Source organism: Vidua chalybeata, chromosome 13 (assembly GCF_026979565.1).
Source record: "Vidua chalybeata isolate OUT-0048 chromosome 13, bVidCha1 merged haplotype, whole genome shotgun sequence".
Classification (NCBI taxonomy): domain Eukaryota; kingdom Metazoa; phylum Chordata; class Aves; order Passeriformes; family Viduidae; genus Vidua; species Vidua chalybeata.
In genome coordinates, this window is record NC_071542.1 from 20,498,828 (window position 1) to 20,512,767 (window position 13,940).

The 13,940-nt window shown below is 61.6% G+C and overlaps 2 protein-coding genes across 10 annotated transcripts in view; both read right to left on the bottom strand.

The window, feature by feature from the left end:
- Positions 1-223: 223 nt before the first annotated feature.
- Positions 224-8,259, bottom strand: CTSH (cathepsin H). The gene is made up of 12 exons (XM_053954283.1): positions 8,076-8,259; positions 7,890-7,921; positions 7,705-7,810; positions 7,542-7,612; positions 7,038-7,142; positions 6,687-6,773; positions 6,077-6,132; positions 4,849-4,930; positions 4,704-4,772; positions 3,994-4,100; positions 2,180-2,305; positions 224-916 (listed from the first exon to the last, which is right to left on the bottom strand). The coding sequence occupies exons 1-12, from the start codon at positions 8,149-8,151 to the stop codon at positions 841-843; spliced, it is 993 nt and encodes a 330-aa protein (XP_053810258.1). The 5' UTR covers positions 8,152-8,259; the 3' UTR covers positions 224-840.
- A 145-nt stretch (positions 8,260-8,404) lies between these two features.
- RASGRF1 (Ras protein specific guanine nucleotide releasing factor 1) overlaps positions 8,405-13,940 on the bottom strand; it is a 28,717-nt gene continuing 23,181 nt past the window's right edge. For 2 of the 9 annotated variants that reach the window (XM_053954282.1, XM_053954281.1), the window contains exons 21-27: positions 13,257-13,360; positions 12,829-12,913; positions 12,368-12,565; positions 11,342-11,421; positions 10,583-10,700; positions 10,250-10,318; positions 8,405-9,790 (exon numbers count right to left, since the gene is read on the bottom strand). In XM_053954282.1, coding sequence (XP_053810257.1) covers positions 9,698-9,790; positions 10,250-10,318; positions 10,583-10,700; positions 11,342-11,421; positions 12,368-12,565; positions 12,829-12,913; positions 13,257-13,360 — 747 coding nt within the window. In that variant the 3' untranslated portion in view covers positions 8,405-9,697. The remainder of the gene's footprint in view (positions 9,791-10,249; positions 10,319-10,582; positions 10,701-11,341; positions 11,422-12,367; positions 12,566-12,828; positions 12,914-13,256; positions 13,361-13,940) is intronic. The other 7 variants (XR_008433098.1, XR_008433097.1, XR_008433096.1 and 4 more) reach the window with 7 other exon arrangements.

Genomic DNA, 13,940 nt, shown 5'->3' on the forward strand with positions numbered 1-13,940 from the left:
CCCCAGAAGCGCTCGGCGCTTCGCACGGTGCCGCCCGCGCCGGGAGGCCCGGGCCCCGCTCAGAGGTCGCGGCGCAGCGCTCCGGTGGCGGGGCAGCTTTATTGTCAGTGAGAGATCCCACTGTGAGATAACACAAGGCCCCGGCTTCATTTCCCCAGCGCCTGGTGAGAAGCGGCACCGAGGTCCTGGCGTCTTCGCTGGTGGGTTACACAAAAATCACCCGTTTCTTCTCTACGTGCATTAAAACACCCTGGTTTTTAATACAAAATATAGCAGGCATTTCATGAAAATCGGTAAAAGTGTACAAATCACAGCAGTCACTCATCCTTCCTTCAAAGAACAGGGAGATTACCTTCAAACAAAATTTTAAAATCGCTAAAATTGACACCTGGTGATTGCAAAAAAAAAAAAAAAAAAATCCACCCGAGGGGCGGGGGGCGCTCCAACCGGAGCCTGCGGGGTGTCCGGGCACCCGGGCGGTCCCGCTGCTGCCCACAGGTGGGGACAGGCGGCTGGAGGCACACCTGGGCGCGGCGGCAGGAGCAGGGAACGTGGCAGGGGCACGGGGGCACGCCGGGCTTTGGCTGGAGCGGGCGGGCGCAGCAGCGGTGTGCGAGCCAAGCGGCCGCAGGTGACAGCTCCGGCAGGTGACACTTCCAGCAGGTGACAGCTCCGGCAGGTGACAGCTCCGGCAGGTGACACTTCCAGCAGGTGACAGCTCCGGCAGGTGACACTTCCAGCAGGTGACAGCTCCGGCAGGCGGGCGGGGCACCGCGTCCCGCCTCCCCCCTGCCGGCACCCAGCCCCTCAGCCGCTCCAGCCCCGTCCCCCGGCGCTGTGCTACACCCGGGGAATGGGGTAGGAGGCACAAGCGGCCAGACCACACATGTTCTTGCCTCGTTCAATGAGGAAGTACCTGAAAGAGATGGGAGTGGCTGTGCGGGAGCGTTCCCTCCCGTGGCAGGTGAGGGTGGGCAGGCCCTGGCGCAGGTGGCTGCCCCTGCATCCCCGGAATGTCCCAGGCCAGGCTGGACGGGGCTGGGAGCACCCGGGGCGGTGGCAGGTGTCCCTGCCATGGCAGGGTGGCACCGGCTGGGCTGTGAGGCCCCTTCCCCCTCAGCTCTGCAGGCAATGCCATCCCCTGCCCCTCCCACCCCGAAGGAACCAGAATCCACATCTCACTCCCGAGCGTCCCGCGTGCAGCTGGGAACACTCGTGAAGCTGGGATCTCACTCCTGGCACAGGCTGTGCTCCCTGGCTGTGTGACCAGCAGGGAGGAGCTGGGGGAACCAGGGGCTCTGGAGAGCCTGGCTGTGCCCTGATCCCTGGGCACCTCAGGGAACCAGCAGCTCTGGAGAGCCTGGCTGTGCCCTGAGCCCTGGGCACCTCGGGGGAACCAGGGGCTCTGCACAGGCTGGATGTGCCCTGGGCACCACGGGGATCCAGCAGCTCTGGAGAGCCTGGCTGTGCCCTGAGCCCTGTGCACCTCGGGGAACCAGGGGCTCTGGAGAGCCTGGCTGTGCCCTGGGAACCACAGGGATTTAGGGACTCTGGATGGCCTGGATGTGCCCTGGGCACCACAGGGGAACCAGCAGTTCTGGACAGGCTGGATGAGCCCTGGGCACTTCAAGGGAACAAGCAGCTCTGGACAGGCTGGCTGTGCCTTGGGCACCTCAGGGAACCAGCAGCTCTGGACAGGCTGGATGAGCCCTGAGCCCTGGGCACCACAGGGAACCAGCAGCTCTGGAGAGCCTGGCTGTGCCCCGGGCACCTCAGGGAACCAGCAGCTCTGGACAGGCTGGATGAGCCCTGGGCACCTCAGGGAACCAGCAGTTCTGGGCAGCCTGGCTGTGCCCTGGGAACCACGGGGATTTAGGGACTCTGGATGGCCTGGATGTGCCCCGGGCACCACAGGGGAACCAGCAGCTCTGGAGAGCCTGGCTGTGCCCTGGGCACTCAGCAGCTGCACTGAGCCAAGGCTCTGCTGGAGCAGTGACCCCAGGCCTGGCTCGGTGAGCCGTGTCCCTGCCCAGCCTGGCACCATTCCCCGTGTCCTCCCAGCTGCCAGAGTTCAGCTGGAGAGCTGAGGGTGGCCTGGGGCTGAGGGTGGGGGGCAGCCCAGCCCGCGGGGCCTGTCCCCAGGCGCAGGCAGAGCGCGGTGGGCAGCAGCACCCCTTACCCCTGCGTGCCCCACAGGCGGCCCCAGGAGTTCTTGACGATCCAGTAGGGCGTGCCATCCTCCTCTCCGTAGCCCACGGCCAGCACGGCGTGGTTCACCTTGTCAGGGGTGTGCTCGCAGCGGGGGCTGCAGGGGAGACAACGGGGCTGTGCTGTGAGAAGCAGCCTGCAGTTAGCCTGGGGCTGGTCGGGCCAGCACTCCTGACCACACTCCACAGACAGAACTGGGGGGTGCTCTGGACGCCAGAGAGGGAGGGAAGGCACGGAAGGGAGACACTGCTGTGTTTTCCCACTCTGAAGTTACCAGCCATATCTGGAGTTAGGGGATCCATGGACTTTTGAGCTCCTGGCCCACCAAGACAAGCTACAAGGGAATTTTCCCACTTGGAACACAAAGGAACTTCCCACTTCCTACAAAGGAATTTTCCTACAAGTGCAAAGGAATTTTCCCTCTTGGAACCAGCAGCTCTTAGTGCTGGTGCGTACTGCCCTGAAATTCAAGGGCACTGCTTCATGTTTTGCACAGGAACAGCAAGCTCTTGGGTCTAAATATGTGTTTCCTCTAAATTTTGAACCTTTAAACTGCACTTGCTGAAAGCTGCTGCCTGTGGTGTGAAAGAAGACAGCTCATGGTACATGCTCCCATGTCAAGAGCACCTATTTTTAAACATTTTTCAAGCTGTTTCACAGGAAAAGATCAATAATCCACCTCAGATTTTCTTTTTTTCGATCTGTTAAGAGCTGCTCTGGGCTGAAAGCACTGGAGCACCAATTATTCCATGCACTCTGACTTCAAATCCACCTTAGACTGTAAATCCACAGGATAACTGCTCCTGGCGTGTTCCTCTGACCACGTCCCTGCCCTCACAGCTCACACCTGCCCAGGGCTGGCACTGACCTCTGGCTTCACTGGCCACTGGCCCAGCAAAGCCTCTGGAATCACCACCTGCTCCTTCCTGAGCGCTCCCTGGGGCAGATCCCTCAGGCTCAGCCTCTCCCCTGCATTTTCCCTGCAGCTCTGCGTGTCTGAGGGTTCATTACTCCAAAGTGTTTTTCTATTTCTGCAAACACACGCTTTCCCCCTTGCTGGGCAACAGTGTCTGCGCTGCCTCGCTCAGCTCTCAGCTTTGATCAGCCTCCCAAGGGCTTTTTGCCCTGGCCACGGAGCTGGCCCCATGCTCGAGACTTGCTTCGTGTCCCAAGCTGGCTTTTCTCTCTCTTTTCCTCCGACCACGTGGCAGGACTGAGGCGAGGTGCTGCAGGAGCTGCCCTGTGGAGAGCAGCAATGCTGAAAAGCACAACCTGCCCAGGTGCCAGCTCAGGTGCAGGGCAGGGTGAGGGCAGCCGCCCTTCTCACCCCCGCCCCTCTGAGCTCTGGCACTGCGGGAGCTGCCCTGATACCACGGAAAATCCTCCTTGGCCGGGGCTTACCCCAACACAACCAGATGTGTTCCACAGCTGCCCCTGTCCCAGCCCAGACACAGAGCAGCCCTGGGACAGCCCCAGCCCTGCGGTGAGCTGCAGAGAGTCTCCCAAGCTGCCTGACTCACTGACCTTCATTCCCCCTCAACCTGGTCTCCAGGCAGGACAGGTTCCTAGCCTGCAGCCCTCCTCCCTGTGCTGCACTCTCATCCCCTCAGGAACCAGTAAATCAAGGCTCTGTTCACTCTTTTTTTTTTCTATTTTCTACTCAAAAGAAGTGTGAGAATGCAGTGCAGTGTTCCTGCATCCAGCAGGAGAAACGGGGATGCACATGACTCCAGACCCACACGTTCCCCTTGCCCTCACCTCACCAAATGAGGGTCACACACTCACTTGGAATACACTCCTTTCCTGTAGTGCATGAAGTCACTCGTCACCTCAAAGGCAAAGCTCACTGGGTTGTGCTTCCCCACAGCTTCCACCATGCCATCCTCGTCATACTGCAGGAGAGGATCCAGGGTCATCCTCCCCATCCTCTCCTGGCTGTGCTGGGACAGTCCAGGCCCAGCAGCCAGGACAGGGGGATGGATGACCCTGGTGTGCTGCAGGACAAGGAACCCAGTGCTGAGCTGCAAGAGGAGAACTGGGACTCTGTCCCAGCCTGGAGGGGCACCCCCTGTGGGAAGCAGGCAGGAACCCAGGGCCTGTGTGTTTTGGCTCCAGCACCTCCTCGGTGCCACCTTCCAAAAGGTGTGCAGGAGAGCAGGAGTGCACCCAGCAGCTCTCTCAGGAGCACACAGGCTGCAGGAGAGCAGGAGCAGGAGTGTGCCCAGCAGCTCTCTCCCTCCAGGAGCACACAGGCTGCAGCTGAGGAGCAGGAGTGTGCCCAGCAGCTCTCTCAGGAGCACACAGGCTGCAGGAGAGCAGGAGTGTGCCCAGCAGCTCTCTCAGGAGCACACAGGCTGCAGGAGAGCAGGAGTGTGCCCAGCAGCTCTCTCAGGAGCACACAGGCTGCAGCTGCTGAGCCCAGCACACCTTGGGCATGCCAGCAGCTCCCCTTGGCACAGCCCTGGCAGTTTGGAGACGCAGCCCCGGGGCCTCACCTGCGTGATGTTGATCACGTCCTTGACAAAGGCAATGGCCTTCTCCGGCTGGAACCTGCAGGTGCCGTTCTGTGGGGACAGAGAGGAGCTGTGGGAGCCTGTGCCAGGCCCTGCTCTGCCACCACGCCGGGCTGTGCTGCAGTACCTTGGCCCGGTAGGGGTAGCTGTCCTCCCCCATGAGCCCTTTGTTGTACAGGATGTACTCGAAGGCTTGGCTCGGCAGGCCCCTGCGGGACAACAGCTCCGTTAGGATGCTAGCAGCTCATTAGGATGGTCCTGATGTGTGGATATTCTCCGTTCAGTCAGAGAGAAAAAGAGAAAGATTTTTCCCAGGCTTAGCCTGGCAGAAATCTTTCTCTTTTTCTCTCTGACTGAACGGAGAATATCCACAATGATGAATTTGGATGGTAAGGCTGCAGCTTCTGCAGAGCAAAGCCATCAACATTCCCCGCTCTGCACACCACTCCCACCAGCCAGGGAGATGGGGAAGGGCAGTGACTATCCCAGAGCCTGCAGAGGCACAAACTCCAGTCTGTGCCTGCAGCATCTCCCTGCCTGGGCTGTCTGGCATGGTCACACCTCATTCTCCAGGTGGAGAAGAACACCAGGAGCCCCGATGCTGTGAGGTCAGCTGGCCCACACAGCACCAGGGGCGCATGCTGAAAGGCACCATGCTTTTTTGGTGCCCTCTGCCCAGCCTGGCTGGGGGACATTGAGACACCCACATCTCCAGCACGCAGCTGCTCCCTTCCCTGGCCACCTTCCAGAAGCACATCTCAGGAGGGAAGAAAAGAGAGATGATCAGGGAGTGCTGATGTGGAAACGCCTAAGGAGGAGTCACAAGGAAAATAAAAAGCACCAAGAGTGGCTTTGCTCAGCTCCGAGCGTCCCTCTAGGACAGCTTATCTCTCAGAAAACAGAAGTTGTCAGAAAGTTCTATTGTCTGCCTTCTCTAGCAAAGCCAGGAGGAACTTCCCAAAGGGGAAGCTAAAGTTTCTGTGGGTTCCTCAGGGTGCCACGAGGCGCGCGTGACCCGGGGCAGAACAACAGCCAGAAGTCCCCTTGCTGTCCCAGAGCCCATCAGAGCCCAGCCTATGGCTGCCGTGTGAGAAACGTCTCAGATAAAAACTAACGAGGAACAACAGAGGTTGGGAAATGCTGGAGATTTAGCGAAACATCCTAACCTCTTGAGAGGGTGAAATTAAAATAAGCAACCAAATCCAAAGTTGCTTTCCCTGACACATTGCAGCCAAGGGAAGACAAAAGCCATTCCATAATGTGGAAGGATCCTGACACAACATCTGGAGGAAGGCTGTCCACCACAGGATGCAAGATACTCTAATTTCTGTTCTTTCTGACCCTCTCTGACTTACCCACTGCAGCCGTGGTTGTTGAAGGCCTGGGCGCAATCAACCAACTGCTGCTCTGCCTGCGGAGAAGGGTTTTGAGTCAGTGATTGTCCCACAGCTGTGCTCAGAGTCAGTGACACAAAAAGCAACTGCACAGCAGGAACTGAGAGTTGGCTGATGTGTGCAGCTGGCTGGAACGACCACCACAGCACTGGTTTACCCGAGGGAGTCACCTGGAAATGGCTCCATGTCCCAGGGAGGCACACAAGGAAGACCTGGAGCCAGCAGCCTGGGATGCCCTGGCTGCCAGAGGCATTCCTCCTCACGCCTGCCAGGAATCCATCCCCCCCCTAGAAGGACTGGCTGAGATGTCTTCCAAAGGTCAGGTTTGTTTTTAACACACCCAACCCTCAGTTATTTTGCTAAGTTGTGTAAGTGGCTACTGTCTTTCTAGTTCTTCAGGAACAGAAATCCTCTGGGAGCTGAAAAATCAACATTGTGCTGCCTGCAGTGAGGCTGGCGGGCAAGGCCAGGCACGGCTTCTTTCCCCACGCCTGCTCCCAGCAGCCTCCAGCCCCTCTGGCTCCATGCTGCTCCCCAGAGGGCTCTGCCCAAGCCCAGGAACACCTCTCACCAGAGAGAGCAGCTTTCCCGTGGCAATGGCAATGGCAGACTCCAAGCAGCCCGTGGTGGAAAAGGTCCAGCAGCTCCCGCAGGGACCCTGCATGAGGAACGGGAGAGGAACTGCTCCAGGTGCTGCAGCTCAGCAGCCTCCCCAGAACGCCGGGGCAGGGCAGCGGCACAGAGCCCCAGCTCCCTGCCAGCAGCTGGGCTTGGCCTTCTGCTCAGCCCCTGCCGGGGCACACGGCAGGCACGGCACGGCTCCGGGGGAGCCCCCCTGGCACGGGCACCCAGCACTGCTCCTCGGGCACGGCGCCTGCCCGCAGCCACCGGCCCCTCTCTGGCCGTGCCACACGCCCCTCACCTGGTTCTTCACGGGTGTCACGAAATTCCCCTTCTTCCTCCAATCGATGGAGTCGGGATACGGCCCAGAGCTGCGCAGGAAGTTCCCCTTGGTGGCTGAGCAGTTCTGCAAGCGGGGCGGGAGGGCTGTGGCGAGCCGCCAGGCCAGTGGCCCATGACAGCCACCCTCACGGGGTGAGGGCTGGCGACCATCCCACACACACTGGCCACTGCGGCAGGGAGTCACCAGCAGCCTGCAGCCCTGGCTGCAGTGCCCCAGTGCTTAGGGAGCTGCCAGCAGAAGGGACAGCTGGGCTGGAGGCTGGGAAAGCCGGGAGGGCGGGGAACAGGGCTCACCTCGCTCTTCCCCCAGCGCTGGCACACACGATGTGACCCGATCCCAGCGGATGGCAGGCAGCACAGCCAGCGGTGCTGGCCCAGCAGCGGGTGCAGGTCACCGCAGAACCCCCTCAGGGGGGCACCTGCACCCCCTCCCTCCCTGCCCACCTGCGCTGCCAGCATTTACCTGCGGCTCGCTCCACAGGTAGAGCTTTTTGAACTCCGCGAAGGTCAGATCCGAGAACTGGTTCAGGCCCACTAGAAGGGGAAGAAAGGGGACACTTTGCTCAGCGAGGCGCGGCGCTCGGAGCCGGCACGGGCCGTGGCCGGGCGGGGCTCGGAGCTCCTACTCTGGAAGCTGTGGTTGCCGGCGTTGTGCTCCTCGATGCGCCGCTTGTTGCCCAGGAAGACGCGCAGCCTGCGCGGGTACTCCTCGGGGCCGTAGCGCCGGTTGTTCTGCGGGGACACCGCGCGTCAGCGCACCCCGACCTCCGGTGGCCCGGCCCGGCCCGGCCCGGCCCGGCCCGAGCCTCACCTGCAGCATCCAGGCCTTGAAGAGCCGCTCCTCTGCGGGAGAGAACGGGCGCGTCAGCGGCGGCACCCGCCGAGCCTCTGCCGCCGCCTCCCGCTGCACCGCGGGGCCGGGCCGAGCCCGGTCCGAACCGAGCCGAGCCGTGCCGGCCCGGGCCAATCGCCTCCTGCCCTCCCGGTGCCCCTGTACCTTCGGCCGAGGGCTCCCAGGCGGCGGCGGCGGCGGCCAGGAGCGCGGCCGCGCTCAGCAGCACGGGCCAGCCCATGGCCGGGCCGGGCCGGGCCGAACCGGGACGGACGGGGCGGGGAGGAGCCGAACCGGGCTGAGCCGAGCCGAGCGCGGCCGAGCGGAGTCGAAATGGGCCGAGCCGCTGCCAGGGGGCGGGACAAAGGGCGGGGTGGGCGGGGCAGACGGTGGGCGTGGCACTGGGCGTGGTATCGTGTTTGGGCGTGGCACCGGCACTGGGCGTGGCCCGCGGCCCGGCGACATCCCGCCCGTAAAACTATCACAAACCCCGGTTCACCCTGAGATAGAATAGATTTATTAGCAAGAGGTAATCAGGAAACATATATTTTTACAAAAAAAATGGAAATACTTTTTTTTTTTTTCCCAAACAAGCTGTAAGTTGAAATAGTTTTAGGGCTTGAAAGAGAATTCCCATACCACGAGGTATTGCTTACAGCAAGTGTTGTGTGAGTGGAGCATGCCTGCCACTGCCGGGGAACCGTGTCAGGGACTGTACAATGTAAAAAACCCAGGAACTATTCACAGAATAAGCACTACATTACTATATCCTGCTAGCGGGTGGTTAGCCAGGATTACAGTAGATGTAATAAAAACACTCGTCATCTCTAACTCTACGTCATGGTACTCAGAGTGGGCACAAGGGAACGGATCTACAGCATATCAACAGGAGCCGGATGCAGCCAGGAGAGGCGAGGGGATGCTTCCATCTTCCCAACGTCGGAGGGACCAGGGCGGCAGCCAGGGCCCCCCGTGGCACACACAGAGAGGGCAGCTGACACCGAGGGACAACCTTTAATGTGCTCCCTTCTCCCACCTTACAGAGTCGGGATGTAACCGCCAGCACTGTCCGAGTGAGAGCTGCTCTGTGCTGCCCCAGAGCCCCACGGGGACACGGGGCTCACCTGCCCCACGGGGACCCCACGGGGACACAGGGCTCACCTGCCCCACGGGGACCCTGCAGGGACACGGGGCTCACCTGCCCCACGGGGACACAGGGCTCACCTGCCCCATGGGGACCCCACGGGGACACGGGGCTCACCTGCCCCACGGGGACCCTGCAGGGACACGGGGCTCACCTGCCCCGCGGGGACCCTGCAGGGACACGGGACTCACCTGCCCCATGGGGACCCCACGGGGACACAGGGACTCACCTACACCCCGAGGACACAGGGACTCACCTGCCCTGCGGGGACACGGGGCTCACCTGCGCAATGGGGACAGGGGGCTCACCTGCCGCACGGGGACACAGGGACCCCGTGGGGACATAGGGACTCACCTGCCCCACGGGGACACAGGGACTCACCTGCTCCATGGGGACACGGGGACTCGCCTGCCCGACCACCAGCCCCCCAGGAGGGACAAATGACAAAAGTAACATCATGGAAAAGAACCCGGGACTCCAGCGAAGTGTCGCGCGTTAAACCGTAACGGGGCGGGGAATCCTACGCGGGGCGCGGCCTGGGGCGGGGGCGGGGGGCCGGAGAAGCAGACTGGGGGTCGCTCCAGGGCGCCCTGGAGCGCGGCTATGTACAGGGGGCACAGCGAGTGTCCGGCGGCCGCGCCGCTCACGAAGGCAGCTTGGGCTCTATTCGCAGAGAAGCTTCGTACAGGGACTCCTCGTCCATCACACACGACTGGTCCAGCAGGTACTGCGTCACCTGGGGACGGAGCGGGGCCGTGAGCGGGCCGGGAGCGACAGAGCCCTGCCAGCACCCAAACCTGCCGCAGCGGGCTCTGAGACCTTTCAGCTCGTCACGCCCTGGGGCCGGCGCGGGGCAGCGGCCAGCGGGTGCTGGCAGTGCGGCGGCAGGACACGCTCCGCTCCCCGCGGAGGGCGTGCTGCCCCTAAATCGCCGTTTCTTAGCCCGTCCAGGGTGCGCCCCTCGGAGCACCGCGGGCCTGTCCGTCGATGCCGCCCTCCGCAGCAAGTCCTCTGCTGCAACTGCCCCTTGGGGCCACGGGGGCAGCCTGCTGCGGCCCCACAGCCTCCCTCCACCCCCTGACCCCTGCCGACAGCCTCCGGCACGGAGCTGCCCGGTGCTGAAGGCCTGGATGCTGTGATGGAAGAGGGAGGTGAGGGGCAGAGCCTGCCCGTGGCTCTGGGGACAAGGCTGTACCTTCGGCTGGTGCTCGATCTTGTAGGAGGTTTGCTGGAACTGCCGGATCTCCCTTATGATGTGTGAGATCTGTGCAGGGACAAAACACAGGAGGTGCTTGTGGCTCTCCCATCACCCAGAGACCCCGTCCCAGCGCCCAGGAGGGCAGAGGCACCCAGCACAGCACAGTGCAAAGGCCTTTTTGTCTCTTGCAGACACGGGGAACAACCCCAGGTGTGTGCAGGGGACAGGTGTGGCCTCCTGGCGCCGTGCAGGTGAAGGCTGAGGGGACACAGACCTGGCCACAGCCACATCACCCCAGCTGTGCCCACGCCAGTGGGCTGGAGCACCCACCATCCTCATTTTGGAGAAGTTCACCAGGCCGTCCTCGGTGTAGTTCGGGGTGCCCTCCTCGATGAACGCCAGGTCAGTCAGGTACATGCCCAGGTAGGGGACACACGGAGGGTCACAACTTCGGGAGTGAACCAGAAAGAAACGAGGAGTAAAACTTCCTCACTTTGGAGCCTGAGGCAGGGTAGGGCAGAAGGGGACAGCTCTGCAGTCAGCAGAGGTGGAAGGATTCTCTCTAATAGAGGAAGGCTCTCCCAGGGAAGGCTGCTGCTCTCCTGGGCCTCATCCCCACCAGCACAGCAGGACAGGCAGGAGCTGTGGCTGTGCCATGGCACTCAGGAGATGAGCTGGGGCAGCTTTGACAGAGGGGGAAGACCTCTGGGAGCTTCCATGAGCAACCTGGTCTAGTGGAAGGGAGCCCTGCCCACAGAGAGGTATGGAACCAGATGAGCTTTAAGGTCCCTTCCAACCTAAACCATTCTGGGATTTGGGGATTCTACGATAGTGCTGGGGAAAACTGTTCTCTGGTGTCTGGCAGAGATTTTCCCCTTTGCAGTCCCTTTTATTCCCGTCTTTCCACATGCTGCACAAAGGATGGGGATCACTTTGCCAGCCACCGTGCTGGCCCCACAGGACACCCTTCAGCGCAGGCTCTGAGCGATCCCGGGAGCAGAGCTCAGGTCCCCCCACCCTGCAGGCCCCAGAACAGCCAGGAGCAGCCGTGCAGGAGGAGGAGGAGGAGGAGAAGCACCATTCACTCACTTTTTCAGTGCCTCCCTCAGGTTCTTGAACCTGCCCTCCGACGACACCAGCTTCTGGAGCTTATCAATGAGAGCCTTCGTCTGCAAGAAAGCAGAATGCTGCTGGGTGAGGCCCTGGAAGAGCCCCCCACTCCCTGCGGCCGGGGGGGCAGCCTGCAGAGCCACAGGGGCACCTCCAGCCCGCCCTGCCCGGGGCACCTCAGCCCACCAGCTGCTCCTGCACCTCCACAGGTGCAGTGTGCCCTGGCTGTCACACCTGGCTGCTGGTGAGGCACTCGCTGCCTCCCCCTGCTCCCTCCTCTGCCCTCGCCAGCGCCTGTTTTCATTCGGGTTTGTCATTTTTCATTCAGTTTTATCATTTTATAGCAAAAGCGACTGCTCCTGGCTGATGGGAGCCCACGGTGGTGCCAGCTCAGCTCCCTGTGTCTGGCTGTGCACCAGTCGGTGCCAGCTACTCCTGCACCACGTACCTCAAACAGGAATTCATCCTGCTCACCCATGATGAGCCCAGAAAAGCAGTTAAAGAGAGACTCTGTGTGTGTGCAGCCACAGGGGCCCTCGTGGAGAGGCTGAACTGCACGTCTGGCTTGCAGGGTGGGGCCAGTGTCTTCTCACAGGTAACAAGTGGCAGGACAAGGGGAAAGGAGTTGTGCCAGGAGAGATTTAGATCGGATATTGGGAAAATCTCGTAATGGCTGTCCAGCCCTGGCACAGCTGCCCAGGGCAGTGCTGGAGTCAGTGGAGGCATTATAAGATATGTGGATGTGGCACTTGGGGACACGGGTCAGTGGTGGCCTTGGCAGTGCCGAGGGAACTTGCACGGTCTCAGAGAGCTTTTCTAACCCAAACAACCCTGTGATTCCATGAATAAACCCAACTCTAAGGCAGGGCCTGCCTGTCCACACACCACCTCCCTCCTGAGAACAACCTGAAACACCTTTCTCCGTTTTCTAACTCTTTTTAACGCCTCTCATCGTGCAACACCGCCCCACCAAAGCCCTCCTCCCCGGGAGGGGGCCACCCCTACCTGCTTGGAGACCTTGAGCCAGGTTTTCTTGAGGCGGAAGATGGCACTGCGGTTGAGGGAGGAGGTGATCTCCAGCACGGCGTTGTAGTTGTGCAGGCAGCGGCAGATGTCGGCCACCGCCACCCACTTCTCGATGGCGCTGACGCGCGCGTTGATCTCCTCGTTCCGGATGATCTCCGACGCGATCAGGTTGCTGACCTGGGGCAGACACGGCCCCCAGCCCGGGCTTTAGCGTGGCTTTGGGCACAGCTCCGCCTGCTCCGGCCTCACAGCGGGTTTTAGACCTCCCTGCGCTGCGGCGGCCCCACAAGGAGCACCAGGAGATGCTCCACCTGGGCAGGCAGGGCCCGTGGGGCAGGCAGGGCCCGTGGGGCAGGTGACCCTCCCACACCCCAGCCCTGGGGAGGGGGCTGAGCTGCCCCCCCTGCGCCCACCCCCCCGTGCCCTGCAGCTGCACCTACATCATTGAAGTGCTTCGTGTTCTTCATGATGTATGGGGTCCTCTCGTTCTTCTCCAGCTTCATCCAGCCTTGCCCAAAGAATTCTCTGCAAACCACAGTGGTCAGGTGAGTTTTTATTTCCCCAGTTTTGTGGGATGTCCTAGCCCTGCAAGCTCCACGGCATCCGCACAGGATGGAGATCCCAGGGTCTTTGCCCCCACACTGCTGGAAAGGGAGCACGTGGACGTGGCTGAACGTGTGATGGTTGTGGGAGGGACATCCCATAAAAGCAGAGAAGCCACAGGGCTCCAAATCTGCACGTGAGCCAAGTCTGGGCTACTGGCAAAGCCCAGGAAGGCTCTGCACTCTCTGGGGTCAGCCCAGCCAGGCTGCCCCGGAGGCCCTGCCTGACCAGAGCCACCTTTTCCTGACCCACGGGGATCACTCACTCATATGGGATCTTCTTGAAGACCAGGTGATCCAGCAGCGTCAGCTGTTCTGCGATCTCCAGGGCTGAATGGTTTTCAAAGGGTTCTGCTCTGACCCCCTCGGCCTGCGGGACAGAGGAACCGTGGGGCTCACCAGGCAGGAGCGCAGTGAGAACTCCCACGTGCCACGGACACAACCCCAAAGCCAAGCCAGGCTCCCAAGCCAAAGTTTTTTCCAGCAGAGCCGGGGTGTGCGTTGCTCCAGAGGCACCCCAGCCCACACCCTGCCCGTGCCGAGCTCCTGCCAGCCTGGAGAACCCCGGGGATTTAATCACGCAGCCTTTTGGCTGCTTAATTAACAAAGCACCCAGGGATCCCAGCTGGAGCCCCGCTGCCCCTGCTCAGGAGGGGCAAGATGGCTTTGCCAAGGGATTTCCAGAAGAGCAGGGGGATAGGGATGAGCCCTGTGCCCACTGCCTGGCTCTGGCCAAGCAGCCCTGCCAGCACAGGCAGGGCTCAGGCTGCCCCCGGCACGGAGCCACCCTGGGGGTGACAGCCAGAGCTGAGGTCCAGACTGCCCGGAGTCCCTGGCTGGTGGCTGTCCTCAAAGCGTCACAGAGACGTGGTCACTGAGAGCAGTCCTTGGGCACAGCTCAGGATCACCCAACACACCCCACAGCAGAGCTCCCTGCAGCACCCCCACCC